Source organism: Rhipicephalus sanguineus, chromosome 1 (genome assembly GCF_013339695.2).
Source record: "Rhipicephalus sanguineus isolate Rsan-2018 chromosome 1, BIME_Rsan_1.4, whole genome shotgun sequence".
Classification (NCBI taxonomy): Eukaryota; Metazoa; Arthropoda; class Arachnida; order Ixodida; family Ixodidae; genus Rhipicephalus; species Rhipicephalus sanguineus.
Window position 1 is genome coordinate 52,294,832 of NC_051176.1, and position 15,262 is coordinate 52,310,093.

At 47.8% G+C, this 15,262-nt stretch overlaps 1 protein-coding gene across 1 annotated transcript in view; it reads right to left on the reverse strand.

The window, feature by feature from the left end:
* Nucleotides 1–15,262, reverse strand: part of LOC119387325 (tudor domain-containing protein 7B) — a 119,828-nt gene that overhangs the window by 14,181 nt on the left and 90,385 nt on the right. Inside the window, exons 11-12 of the mRNA XM_037654715.2 lie at nucleotides 6,731–6,740; nucleotides 6,414–6,654 (exon numbers count right to left, since the gene is read on the reverse strand). Of these exons, the coding sequence (XP_037510643.2) occupies nucleotides 6,414–6,654; nucleotides 6,731–6,740 (251 nt within the window). The remainder of the gene's footprint in view (nucleotides 1–6,413; nucleotides 6,655–6,730; nucleotides 6,741–15,262) is intronic.

Here is a 15,262-nt window from a genome sequence, read left to right on the forward strand (position 1 = left end):
GATATTTCTACGAAGCTTTGGAAGGCAGAGGCAAAGTTTCTTGAACGTTAGCGCCTGTCTTGTGCCTCTCGGCCCATGTAAATATCTATTTCGCGCTTTACTTTTTAAGCCAGTAAAACACTCGATTTCAGAGTGTGGAGCCCTCGGTTCGAAACCCAGCACCGCCAAGAAAACTTATTTTGTTTAGCACATTTATTTATAGCCTTTCGCTTTACGTGGAAAAAGGACGACAGGACGAACAGTTTTCTTCTTGAGCTGGCATATAAATGCTCGCGCATTAAAAAAAAGAGAAAGAAAAGGCGTCAAATGCAGAATTCGCGTGCTTGAGAACCTGCCCTGCGTCCCGGTGGTTTTGTCTCGTTTGACAACACTCTTTCGTTAAGTCCGTGCTATTCATTCATCTTGTAATCTCCGGCCAGCATGCAGACAAGTTCATTCTAAAAACAGTTGCATCGGATGCATCCTTTGGTGAGTCTTTTTCCCAACAACAGTAATTGCCGTATGGCTTGCATGTATCGCAGCCTTTCTTGAAAATTCTTCGCTGGCCACTTTCCTATAACAAATGCTATGCCACGCTGAGACGCCGTCCGCGACCTCACAGACTGCAAACTTTAGTCAAGGTATACCTAATCTATATACTTTTCGGAGTACGATTCTGGGAACAATATGAGAGTTGAATGTTTTTGCTTTAACATACACTAAGAAGTAATAGAGTATTTGCGGAGTATTTCTGCCACACAACAATAATCGTCATCTGGCTTTCTCGCGTTTTCTTTCTTGAAAACTTGGCTCTCGTCACTTTCCTTTCGAGAATGTGATGTCACGCTGATAAAGCGCGCGCCCCTTGCGGTCGGGAAGTGCCGGCACCGCGGTGACAACGCGAGGAAAGTACGCGAGGTGGATGACGATTGTTGTTGTGTGGCAGAAATACTCCCCAAATACTTCTTAGGGTGTAAAGACGTTTCAGCTTATCTTGTACTCAGCCTTTGAAATACAGGAAAGTGAAATCCAATCCCTTAACAAGACATAGTACAATTCACCTGTCCGCTACAGGCTCAATTAAGAAGGTTGAGAGGGAGCGATAACTCGAACTCGCCCAGCTTGGCGTACACACAAACTTGACACGGGCCACTCTGCCCTACGTCCAGGTCAAACGTTTACCAGGTCGTACGATTCTCACTCGTGTGCTCAAACAGAAAAGAAACGATTCTTACCCACGTAGACGACTTCGCTGCAGCGGGACAACGGTAGAGCAGCCACTCTTTAACGGAGCAGGATTATTTTTTTCACGGAGTGGGCGCCTGTCGGAGTGATATCCTGTGTGATATCTTTGTAGCTTTGTGAACAGAAGGCAAGAGAGGTTGCAGCCGTTTTAAAGTTTCCCGGGCTTGAACTGTAAGTTCAAGCCCGCGGTACGGTTAATCCTCAATATAACGAAGTCGGTAAAATCGGCAATTCACTCTGTTTAATCGAAACTTCCTTATCTTCAAATTCGGCCTTTTTAGCAAACTATATTCGCCAAAAAAATTCTTTTTTACATAGGAAATGTCTGAAGGATGTTTGAATAATACAGAAGTACACAAATGTAATTTCAGTAACGTGGAAAAAAATATTTTTTATCCTGAGATGCGGCAGCCACGGCTTGATGATGCGCCGGCAAAGTCATTTTCACAGCGGCCGAATGACACGCGTGAACTCGAAAGAAATGCACGTGCGACGCACCCAGTTAATAATATCTGGGGTTTAACGTCCCAAAACCACGATATGATGATGAGAGACGCCGTAGTGGAGGGCTCCGGAAATTTCGACCACCTGGGGTTGTTTAACGTGTACATAAATGTAAGTACATGACGTGGTAACATGTAAGTACATGACAATGTGAATAGCGCAGTTCAAAAACATCTTGGTGTGCACTGTCGTGAGTGTGGGTGCAAACCTATTTTCGATAGAAGCAAAGCTTTATCTCTATGTAAGAGTCAACTCTTGCAAGAAAAATCGAGGCAGCCGACATATCACGTGCTGGTAAGAATTGCGTTAGCTTCCCATCTGTAGCATTGTGTAGAAAAGAGCTGACCATCCTAGATAAAAATGCCAGGGCGATAGCGACACGAGAAGAATCTGAGCGCAAATGTGATCTTGTTTTTTGACTGTTGCTCAGTACGAATGATTATGTACATGCCAAATAAACGTTTTGTTGAAAGTCAGAACAGTAACGGTCTACTCAGTGCATCTCTCCGTGCTCGTCGGTATCTGCTCAGTGGTGTTATGCAGGATGGCCCGAGCTTCTCGGGCACACGAGTTTGCTCCGAGCTCGCACTACGGCGGTCATGATAGGAAGACAGTGCGGAGCGCGCGATAGCAGCGTTTATAAAAACTGCTACAAAAACGAGCATGGCGTCACACACGCATGTGCGGCATCTGCGGCGGTTTTCAAAGGAACACCGCGTGCGAACGCGTCACCGCCGCCACTCAGTCAGCATTTCAACACCGCGACGTCATCGTGATTGTCGCGCTATCTTTTTGCCAACTGAACATCGCGCCTCCCACACGCGTGTTCGTGGGCGTTTCTCCTCTTTCGGGCAAGTTCTTTCGTTTCACCTGTAGCATGGAAATTTCCACTCTCGAAGGCAAGAACGGCGCACACGCGGCACTCTCGTGCAGCTCGTTTTGCTTCTCTCGAATATTACGGATAAATAAATAGATAGGTTACTGCTACTTACGTTAAAAGTCTGAAATTTTTTCTCCAGTAATGAATCGGTAGAAACAATTATCCACCAACATGTGAATAGTAACATTTCTCGCCGCAGATGCCACCAGGGGTGCTTGCTTCATGGCTGTGAGTGGTACGTCGTGAGCGCGGTGAAATTGAATGCGAGACATCGTAGCCACGTAATGATATAACCTTTAGTTCTTCGTGCGTGTGTGCATAGTCTGTGCGAATATGTATGCTCATAAATAAATCATGCCTCTGGCTGGTGTTGCGGCGTGAGCATTGCTCCTCGGCAAGAGCAAACGCGGTGGGCCGACCCGATCTTCGCCGCGGGCGTCTGTCAATCGAACTGATTGACGCGCGAACTTGGGTACACAATCGTTGATTCTGAAAAGGCCCCAGTTCAACTGTGACTGTCATAGTGCCGGTGTGCCTGTCAAGCGTTTCATGCGGTGGACGTTAAAGGTGTTAAAGGGACACCTTTTTTCGAAGGAGAGTTTACTCTGCCATACAAACCTCCCGTATGCAGAGACGGTTGTGAGCAAGGGTGAAGCTCAGCAAATGCTGATAAGATATTTTATTTTGGTATTAAGGTCAATTTTTCCATGGCACACCTACCAACAATGACACTAGCTTGACGTAAGGCTACAGTACTAATTCGGATGACTTCAAGCAGCTGTCTGGCTAGTTGTCGTGACGTCGGGCACCAAAACTTCCAAAATGGCCGCTTGTATGTCACCAAAACATTCAAAATGGCCGCTTGTGCGTCATCAACGGAGCCACGGTGTGGAGCGGCCGTGGAAACGTCACTATATATTGTGCGAGCGCATGACGAGAAGCTCATACCGCGTTGTGACGTCAGGGTACACTATACGAACCCACACTAACTTTTAAAAACATATTGTAATTACTTTTTTTTTAGGGTGTACTCGTGCTTAGCACTATCTTTTCTAGGCTCTTGAGAGCCTGGCCTTTCATTTGACGCGAAAAAACGACAACTGAAAATTTTCGTATCAGTACCTATTTAAGCAGAAGCTTCGTTGTGTATGAAATAATTTCGGCAGCTCGCACTATATGTGCAAGGCTGGAACAGTCAGAGGAGCTCGTGATCACCTAGCTTCTTTCAGCTTTTTACATGGCTCGTCTACTCAGTCTGCTCGGTCTGCTTCGGAGTGAAGACCTCGTCAGTTTGGTCTGAATTTTGATGGTATTAATTAGCTAGGTCTTAAGTGACATGTTGAATAGCCCTGTCTTAATTGGTAATGCTCTATTTACGCGACATTAATTACTCAGCTTTAATCGACATGATTTTAATTAGCGTGGCACTAATTAGCGTAATCATGATTAGCGCGATCCTAATTCGCATGATCTTAGTGAGTGAGGTCCTAATTAGCTTAGTTGATTTAACACACCCCTAATCAGCGTCGCGTTAAATAACATAGTCTTAATTAGTTCTGTATTTGGTTTACACGGCTTCATTAGCATGGTCTTAAGACGTGGCTTAATGAGCTTGATTATAGCATGACCCGACTTAGGTATACCGCCCAGCCAATTTGCTAATCAGCCGGGCACATCTGCTCGGAGAGTGAGCAGAGCAGACGATGAATAAGAGGACGAAGAGGGCGCGCGCCGGCCGAGCAACGCTCTAGAATGTTCTATCGTGAGCAATATGAGCTCGAACACGCGAGCGTGTGGCGAATAGCCTCAAAACCGAGATAACGTGATACGTGCATGGCGCTGCCGAAACCGGGGGGGGGGGGGGGGGGGAGAGAGAGAGAGAGGCGCTCTTCCGTTGACTGTTCGCACACCCGCTTCGCTAGCGTTGCTGCGAAACGACAGCTGACTGCGTGCCATCGGCCGCTAGCAATGAAAACGCAAAAAAAAAGACTGCACGAAAAATAATAAATAAAAGAGGCGTAGCAAAACGCTCAGCCAACACCACCTAGATATATTACAAGCATGGTCTGTGCATCACGGCAGGCTACATCACAGCCGATATCTCAGCAGCTACATAGTCTGATGGGTCATTGGATGTGGCTGTGCGCGTTGATGTGAATTCATATCACCGCCAACAGTCACTGACACGCTACAAGCTACAGTTTTTGCAGCAACGATATTGAGGCGGGAGTCTCAACAGCTAGCGGAAGCGCGCCGCCCTTTCCACTTTGTTTCCGACAGTGGCCGCGGCGAATCAGCTGATGTAGGGTTCGAGGCTATTCGCCTCGCGCGTTCGAGCTCATAGTGCTCACGATAGTACCATGATAGTTACACGCGTGGTCTCGACGATTAGCTGCGGCCGCGATGTTGTAAGGCACTCGGTCGGAGGTTATCTCAGAGGCCACGGTGCTGATTAGTCTAAATGATACTTGTGTGTGCAGACACTAAACGCCTGAAAAAGAATTTAAAGAGCCTGTACCTCTAAAAACTATTGTTAGTAAAAGTTTCTGACACTTTTCTAGCATGGGTGCACTTCTGCACTCAGTGGAACGACAAACAAATGAAAGAAGATGCCTCTACTATGAAAACACCACTCAACTTTGTCGACCGCCCTTGACGCGACGCCGCGTTCCATCATAACCAATGAAACGCAGCGCGCGCTCACGGATGGATTTGATCTTTTCGTACTGTTAGCTCGTTCAAAAGGGGGTGTCGCCAGAGCTCGGAAAGATTCCGATAAACTCGGGCCATCTTGCATAGCACCCCTGTTCCCTTCAATATGTTGAACCAGCAAGCCCAAATGGACACAGCTCAGCTGTATTGCACATCACGTCTTACTGTATACCATACACTTCCTTAGCAGGCTTGGCTAACTTGTCTTCCTAGGAAGCACGGCGCAAATTTACAAAACACCAGGAAATAGGTCTGCAAACAGCGACGCCCCCGTCGACGCGTATACGCACTCTTGGTCTTGTAAAACGCCTGGCACGGTAGGAGGGGGGATGACGCTACCTTTTGCAGCCGTTGCGGGAGCGCGGCTCAGCTCCGTTGAAAAACGGCTAACCAAATGTTTGCTGCCGAAAGCAGCTACAACCACTACGAATACACGCAGCAATATACAATAGCCTTGCTTGCTATTCCCTTCTATAAAAGTGTGCTCTCGCTACTTTACGGTTAAGAAATATCTTACTCTGATAACGCGCGCGTATAGGATATATCACAGTTGCGTGCACGGTGGTTGCTTGTCAAAGACGCCCCAAGTACGCCCTTTCTCATATATATCGTTCACACCAGGCCCGTAGCCAGGAATTTTTCTTTGGGGGGGGGCACTTACTGAAGGCCTTGACTATTTTAGAAAAACACCTATTTTCATGATTTATTTTCGGTAAATCACCCCCATCCAACCAAATTTCGGAGGGAGAGATTAGAACCCCCCCCCCCCTTGGCTACGGCCCTGGTTCGCACACATATATATCGCTCTACATTTTGCAGCACGCATGTATCACGGCGCGTAAACGATCATCGTGTTGCATTTCAAAGCTGATCCTTCGGTTTTAATGGTATCGTTTCGCCTTCGTGCAGTTTCGCTTGAGGCAAAGTATGGCGTCGACAACGAAACGCAATCTCGTCCCTATTGGGCAGAACTGCTTCAAGAAAAATGCTCAGTACAGTAGGGCGCCGCCGCAGCCCATATGTGCGTTTAAACCTTTCAAGTCCGGTTGACTGCGACGCAGTAGGAACATGCGACGCTCGCTCCGGTGCTCACCTGACGCTGCCCTCCAAACGCTTGCCCCTTTTGGCGTTGTACTTCTTGAGCGCGACCTGCAGGTCCACTGTCTCGACGAAGTGGCGGGGCTTCTGCTGCGACGCCAGCAACACTTTCTCGATGCAACCGTACAGCGTCTCGGCGCTCACTTTAGAGCTGCAATGAACGATTGCAGAATGAGTATTGGTACGACTAAACTGCGGACTGAGAGCGTGTTCATACAAGAGAGCGGCGGGCACTACTCAAGTATAACCTTTTGAACGCCCACAAAGTTAGCAGAACGACTAGAACAACGGAAATACAATTGTGCAACGTACACTCGCACACCTAAAAATCGATTAACACGCAAACTACAGCGGTAAACATTAGCGGAACGAAATATCTTTAAGGGCAACATACTTGAAGCTTTGGTAGTCGGAGTCTTGGCGAACGGGCGAGGTCGTCGGATTATCCATACTGTGGGCGAAGTGGAATGGCACGAACAGGCAGCAGAATAGTTCGCAGTGAGCAGCCCACCGCCAGAGGCGCTGCTACGGCCGGAAAACCGACCGGCTTGGCTTGAGGGGAAACGCACGAAGACGCGTGCGTGGCATGCGCACACTGCGCATGCCTAGGCTACGGGCCCGGTTCTCACCTATAGCTTTCAAGGCAGTTGAATCTCGGCACTTTCATTCTGCCCGGGAACAAGCATGCCGATGCGCTGTAAAGGCATCTAATCAACAAAAGTGGCGTCATCTTACAATCAGTGTCGCAGTCATCTTTTAAACTTCGACGCTCCCGCCCTTCGCCATTCCATCGGTCCTGCCGGGCGTTACCTTTTACGCGTGCCTCGACGCTTGGTCATAGGACGGCGCGCGCGTTTTATTTGTTTTATTGGCCTGCAATGCATTCTCTACGGGTATTCTTATTGCGATAGCACTGATGGACACTTCAGGCGCATTTTTACCGTCCCCGCCATCATGCTCCGTGTAAAGTCCAAATCAATAACATCGATCCTGCGCGCCGTATATGTACTACGTGCGAGTGGAAGCGCGCGAGCGCTGCCAACGAACGCCGCTTAACCCTTTGACACGCTATGTGCACAGTCGTGTACACCTCTTGTTTTCGTTAGTTTCATTGTGTAGTGTCTAAGAAAGAGCCAGATGCATTGAGCTTTGGATGAATTGAACGTCCTGCATAATAAATTTGTCTTCATTTAACTTCATTTTGCAGTGTACTGTTGCATTAGATTACATTGCTGAAGGCACTACCATGGTCGACGTGCCGCTTCCCGCGAGCCACGTCTGAAGTATAATTTTCTCTTTTTTTTTTTTTTTGCTCAAGACTGACATGACCGAAAAATAATTCCCATTATATTTCTAGCCTCAGATTTGATTCTATTCATCCAAAAACAAGACATGAACGACTTCAGAATAAGTAGATTTTTAATTGCAATTTGAGTGGGAATAATTACTGCAGCCCACATATATTAGCGTATTATAACGTTTTTTTTTTTTCTTTTGCAATAGAATATCGAGTGCTTTCAAATAACGTTGAATCGATTTGACTCATTCACAGACAGTTCTTCATAGGCGGCGTCTGAAAGATTTAAATAGAGATGAAGCTAACCGGCAATCTGCGTTGCGCGAAAGGCGCATGTGGATGTTAGCGGGAGGAGGGGCTGGCTACGCGGGTCCGGCGTGAAATCCGTACTTTGACCGAACGGCCGTGGTCGCCCGCAGTCGCGCCCGCAGTCGCGCCCGCCGTGTCCCGTATCTTTGGAGGGGATCAGCAGACGTCTCATAGCTTTGTATACGTGTTGTGCTGTCATCACCAACTTTGTGTTGCAGCCATAGAAGGCCCGAAGTTCACTGCGCTCGCTGCAGTGGCCGCGATTTCTACAGGAGTGAAATGTTAGCCTTAAATTCGTATAACAGTCTAATTTGTTGCAATCGCATTCATTGCTTCGCCGCTGCGGCGAAAGTGTGACTTTTTTTTTCTGAAGAAAAGCGACGTCACTTACAGCCCAATAAAAAGATAGTTCACCACTTGGTAGTTGCGATAATTGGCTTGCGAGTGCGCAACACAACGTGTTATCACCTTCATTGACTTTACGTGCAATCTGCAGCGCTTTGAAGGAAATCTGAAAACCTTAAAATATTCAATCATAATTCGCGGCTGAAAGTGTTATTTTCAGTTGCGTTTCACATAACATATTTTATCTCTCGAAATATGGCGATGTGCTTGCCAGCGGAGCTCCTAGGCACTGGCGATAGATTTCATAACGTGTATACGTGAACGTCGTCTGTGCTCTGGTGGGAAGACAATATGGAAGCGGTGTCAAAGGTTCCTTAATACAGCACAGTAGTAAGGCGCTCTTTGACACCATCTGTAGTGCTGTGAAAGAAAAAAATCGAATGAAATGACCATCGATAATAATAATAATAAATGATGGGGTTCGACGTCCCAAAACCACGATATGATTATGAAGGACGCCGTAGCGGGATGCTCCGGAAATTTCGACCACCTGCGGTTCCTTAATGTCACCTAAATTAAGCACACGGGCGAGCGCCGGTCACGAACGCGGCTGAAGCAGAGATGAAACGAGCAGGCTATCTCCGTCGCACGAAGAGCGCATGCGATAACACCGCCCCGCGTGTGAGGCCTGTCATCGATGGCTCCTGAAGCAGCGAGGAAACGCCCCGCCCGTCTTTAGTCGGGCGAAGGGGCATGAAATGGTGCCGGTTGGGTGGGGAGGAGCGTCTCTCGAGCAGCAACTGCGAACTTTGAATATGAGTGCGCGGTCACCAGCGCTGTTTCGACAGGCATCAATAGATGGTTCGTATACCCTTGTGGTACGTGCTGTGTCCTCTCACCGCTTACTTCGCGTTGAGACGACAGAACGCACAAAAACTGCTTCACTTTCTGGAGCGGTCGTATTCGCTCATACCGGCCTCTTGTAGAGTTACACGGGATCGGATACAATAGTGTTAGCTGCTAGCCTTATTTTGTATAACATTCCTATCGCATTCATTGCTTCGCCATTGCGGCGAAATTGCTATTTTTTTTTTTTTCATCATCGCCATAATTCGTGTCCTGATAGCGCTACACAGGGAAAACATAGTGATGGGAGCCGATCCTACTTTTTCATCAGATAACGCTTTCCCAAGAAAAAAATCAGTTTCACCGCAAGGGCAAGCAATGAATCCGATAGAAACTACAATTTGTAATGTTATATGAAGTAAGACTGGCAGCTAGCTCTTGTGGATCCAGTCTCGCGTAACTCTACAAAACGCTGGTGTAAGAGAATACGGCCGCTCCAGGGAGACATGCGTACCGTATTTACTCGAATCTAGGCCGGCCACGATTCGAAGCCGACCCCCGAAATTCGCAAGGCCAGAAAAGAAAACTTAATCATTGTACTCGAATCTAAGCCGATCCCCGCCCCCCCCCCCCCACTTTCGCACATCGTTTTTTCAACAAAAAACATCGGCTGAGATTCGAGTAAATACGGTATTTCGCACAGTTTCTTGGCGTTGAGAGCGCAGCACGTAGAAGGACATACGAGCCGTACGCTGATGCCTGCCGAGATAGCGCGCGCGCCAACGATCGCGCGCGCTATCTCTGTAACTCTTAGAATCATAGTTCACAGTTGCTGCGCGAGTGACCCCCCCCCTCCGCGTCCTTTCATGCTCGTTCAAGACGGGCGGGCGTTTCCTCTCTGCTTGAGCAGCATTCGAGGGCAGGTCTAACACCCGGGGGCGGGGGGATGTTATCGAATGGGCACTACGAGCGACGGAGATGGTCCGGCTCGTTTGATCTCTGCTTCAGCCGCGTCCATCGCCCCTTCTCGAGCTCTTTTCCCCGTGAGTAGAACATACGATGCGCTGGAGGATGTTATTAATTCGGACTTTATGAGGAACATGACGGCGACGCCGACGGCAAAAAAAAAACCCGTCGAGAGTGTTCATATAATTGCTATTGCAATAGAACACTCACGACGGAAACCTGCTTAACGCCATGCCAAGACTTTGCTAACTTGACATTACAGCTATTAATAAATTCAATTTGTTCAAAAATCAGTCATGAGATCTTACGTGGCGAATTGACAATACGCCGATATGGTATGCCGCTGCAGGAGATTCCGGGTTAATTCTCAGCGCCAGGTGTTTTGAACGCGCAAGGAATGCAGCAGGAATTTTAGAGCGATAGCGCTATACTTCTCCCGGTACAAGCTCAGAAAACGCCCGCGTACATGCGTTTGACCTTCAAGCTCAGCCAAGGTCAACGCCGGCGAGAGACCTTCAACAAACATTAGTGCGGCGCGTTAACGAAAACGAACAGCGGCTCAAGGTGGGTCTTTCGTGCCGTCATTTTTCATTGCGTGTTCGCGCCGAGAGCGCCGACTGCGCCGTGTAGCGTCTGCGTTGTAGTGCTACACGTTGGCTCTCTTGTCGTGGCGTGTAGCCGAAGCGTGTAGACTCCTCGCCGTCCTTGCTTATACCAAGAGGTGCAATGAGGTTAAGTCACTGCAAACCTATGGTTTCGTCCTTTCCTCGCAGGGTTTCATTAGCACATAGAACGTACGACGAGCGGGGCGGTGTTATCACACTTGACATAATACGGAACCTCACGGCGACGGCAAAAAATGTGCTTGTAGTGTCAATATAATTGCTATCACAATGAAAGGCTAAGGGCCTGGGTAAAAAAAATGGCGGGCCGTCCTGTCCTTGAGAGTCGATGTAAGCATAAAATTACTACAGCAAAGCAGGTTGCTTGTAGATTATAGTAGGCACAACCTTAGGCGCCACGCTACCTAGTGCGCCTCACGCAACGTGGCAGCATCTCTCGAAGGACACGGTAATCCGCACCGCGATGCCGATGCCTCAGCGATTAGCGCCGGCTTCGCGCTGCCGCTGGCGTTTATAAGATCACTGGCGCGGAGCTCGGGTTTAAAAACAAGTGTGCGGTGCCCTGTATCCACCTTTCGAGCATCGCTGTTGGAAATTGCAAATAATACTTCAGCGTACTAGAAGTTCAGTGATATTGTGAACAAACACTGAGAAGGATTCGTCAGCAATATTTTTTTTCTATCTTGTTTGGGCCCGTAAGTACGGTATGCGAGGGGTTAGCGGCCAGAGACCACATTTTTTTAAACTCTTGGCGGAGTGCCAGTATGCTCTCATTTTTTGGTAGCAACGGTGCCCGGATATCTCTTTTGAGCGCCCGGATAACGGCGCTGGCTTTTGGCTAGAGGTAACTTGAAGGCCGCCGACAAAGGGAGCTAAAAACATTTCATGCTTAATAAGCGGTCAGCATGGCGAGCTATGGCCGTCCTAACAGCGCCATCGGCATCGACGACGTGTCAGTATTGACCTACCCCATTGGAGCCGGCGGTGAAGGGACGGCGCGTTCGTGCGAACTTTATTTGTGCGCCGTGTCGTAATGTTTTTGAAGACAGTGAAGACAGGGCACGATGTGCGATCTCTGACAAAAAACATGGGCCGACCGCGAAGGAAATGCTGTCTAACACAGCGTCTCACTAAAGGCTCGTTCACACCGGCGACTAGCAACGGTCGCGTGACTAAGTCAGTCGCAAAGCGACTGGTCGCAAATGGTCGCAAATGGCCGTTTTGGTCGCAAGGCGACTGCTGTGGCTCAGTCGCTCGCTGCTCGATTTTTCAGTCGCGCGACTGTAGTCGCAAACATCTGAGCCAATCACATGCGCAGGAACAGGACGTCACCTTGTTTTACGGGGCAATGGCAATACGAGCTAGGATGCGAGCAGATGCTAATTCTGTATGGCGACGGTTATAAGTCGCACGCAGGTGTGAACATCGATCGCTTTGAGTCGCTTTTTGACTACCAGTCGCAAATGGTCGCGCGACCGGTTCTAGTCGCAGGTGTGAATGAGCCTTAAGTCGCATCACTTCAACCGCGCCATTTTCTCACATTCTACCAGCACACTTTAGCTCTAGCAATTTTTGTGAAGTAGGACAGCACCTACTACGCCATTATTCGTCTTTCTGCAGATAAGTGAGGTACCCGCTGCACATCTGCAAGGTATTATGTGTTGATGCTGCATGTAGTTGACGATTAAGAATTGTGGCTGAGCACTTTGCAGTGGGTGGGATGCATTAAACTACACACTCGTGGCGGAATTAGCATTCTGTGATGACTGGTTATTTTTGTACTCTTCTGCCACACTCTGTTACATAGGTTAACGCGATTCCTTGCCCGACATGACGCTTGTATAGGGTATTTTTGCAAATGAGCTCCATGCACCAGCCTGGCTCTGTAGCAGAATACTTAACTGCAACGCTTAGGACCTGGTTCAAATGCCATTCGGTCCCCAGGTTTATTTTTTGTCATTTTATTTTTTCATGTCTATCGGTTACGCCACTGACGGCGACGGCGACGCCGCTCAACGCAGGAGCGGGCGTCTAAGACCTGCGCTCTAAAAAGGAAAACAGAAACGGTGATTCTCCCGTGACAGCTCTCCAACGTTCAATGGGTGTAGCTTTTAACAACTGCAAATGAATTTAATGTCTGACGCGGCAGTCAAGTCATTCAGACTATTTTGGTGTTCCTTCTTTTGACAGCGGGTTTTTCTTTCAAAAAAACAAAAAAAAACACGAGAGGTTGAAAGAAACGAGTGGTGTCATCATCCAGAAGGTATTGACCCTGCATATAAGATTATGAAACGGGACAGGACACCTGAGGCAAATAGCGCTGAACTTTTGCAATGTGTGATCAATTTTTGCTATAGAACTTTATGCATATAGGTTCCATATTATTGCCCCCTTCCCGGTATGAAGAGGAGTACGATACTAGCGGTGAGAAACGAAGTAATCAAAACAACAAATAATAATAATCATAAAGTGAGCATATATTTTCCGTTATATGTAAGAGAAATGCATTAGCATTGTGTGAACGGTAGTAGGGAGGTAGAGGGACATCTGTTTAGCCTCGCAGATTACTTTCAGTTTTTCGCTTTAGAGTGTCTTCGACATGTCGCCCCTTTTCCGTCCACATGCCCCCATTAGCAGGTGACTGCACCACCGCTTGACGCCGTCTTCAGAACGACTCAGCGCAGCCTAATGAATGATGACGTGGGTGCGAATTAAAACGCTCTTGATTCGTTCGCTGCCGGCTTCAGAACAATTTTTCCACGTTGAGCAAGCAGACGACGACATGGGAGAGCGCGTGGGCGCGATGCCCACTCTTGTCTCGTTCGCTGCCCTCCAATGCCACCTGTGAATTTTCACAACGAAACTTTATGTGACTAACATCCCTGGATTTCTTCGCGTCCGAAGAAATCGACGGAAAACCATTCCACGCATTGAACCTCCGTTGGAATTACGCATGCAAGACTAAACGATTTTGCTGAGCTCTTTAGATGCTTGGCTAATTGCGAAACAAAACCCGCCACGGTGGTCTAGTGGTTATGGCGCTCGACTGCGCTGACCCGAAGGTCGCGGGAATGGAACCGCGGTCGCGGCGGCCGCATTTCGATAGAGGCGAAATGCTCGAGGCCTTTGTAGCTAGATTTAGGTGCGCGTTCAAGAACGCCAGACGGTCAAAATTTGCGGAGCCCTCCACTACGGCGTCTCTCATAATCATATCGCCGTTTTGGGACGTTAAATCCCAAGAATTTTTATTAAAACGCAGCATATTTTCGAGGAAAGGGTTAACATTGGCTGAGTGTCGTTGGCGTTACCTTTGTATAAATCAGCCATTGCATTCAAGGTTACACCCAAAAACCAGGAGCACAAAGATGCGCATCTAATAGTGTATCTGTACTCAAATGTACCAAACGAACGCGGCGAGTGTTTCTCATGCGGAGAACAAAGCGCCTAGCAACTGAATTCATTCGTATTGTGATAGCGCCATGGGCAGATCACACGTAGTTTCCATTCCCGTTGAGCAGCGTGAATACAATGATGCAGTGCATTTATACGATTCACACTGGACGTGCCACGCTAGACAAAGACAAGAAAGCGGCACCACGAGCGCCAACTCTCAAATGGTTTGTTTTGAGACAAATGATCACCTAAGTGCTACACCGTCGCAAACACCTGGTGATAAAACTTAACAAAATGTGTTATCACGTTCACATTGACATACTCAACCGAAACAAATGTAAAAGAAGTTTAATGGGCTCTACGACGAATGCTGCGCGGGAAGGCAAATTCGTTGTCCCGTAACGTTTTGGACGACTGCCTAACATACTTATCACCCAAGTTCCTTATATGGAAGGCCTCTATCACTTCTCTGATGATTTTTGTTGGTCTGTTGACAAAATGCGTGTGTCCACTAAAGAAGAGAACAGTATCAATCGGCAAGATAGTAGTGCATTTAGTATGAACCATTACGAACTCGACCACTTCTCAGTTGTTTTGCTTCAGTGCACTTAACCCATATATGCCCAAACTCAGAAAAAATGACAAAACAAATATTTGTTTTTCACAAAACGTGTACTTCTACCCTCAAAAGAAAGCACAAGTTTTTTATTTACTGCCAGGTAAACGCAACACTGTTTTTCAAGCCGTCCTATACATTAGGGGTGCTATGTGCGGGTGTGGTAAGCCTTGAAACATTTCACGTGCACACCGACATTGCACTTCTTCCTCTCCATGACGTCTTTCACACAAAGCACGCGTTTGCCCGGAAAAAGCGGTCGGCACGTGGCAGCATGAAAAGCAAGCAATGTCTAGGCTTGCACACGTTGAGAATGAGGCCTGCTTGATGCGCTGTAGGTGGCGTTAGTCATCAACTAAAGAAATAGCGATATTATAATGCATCAAAGAAGCGTCCTATATGTAGGACACTGGGCATATGTGGGTTAATGACAACGATCACAAGGTAAC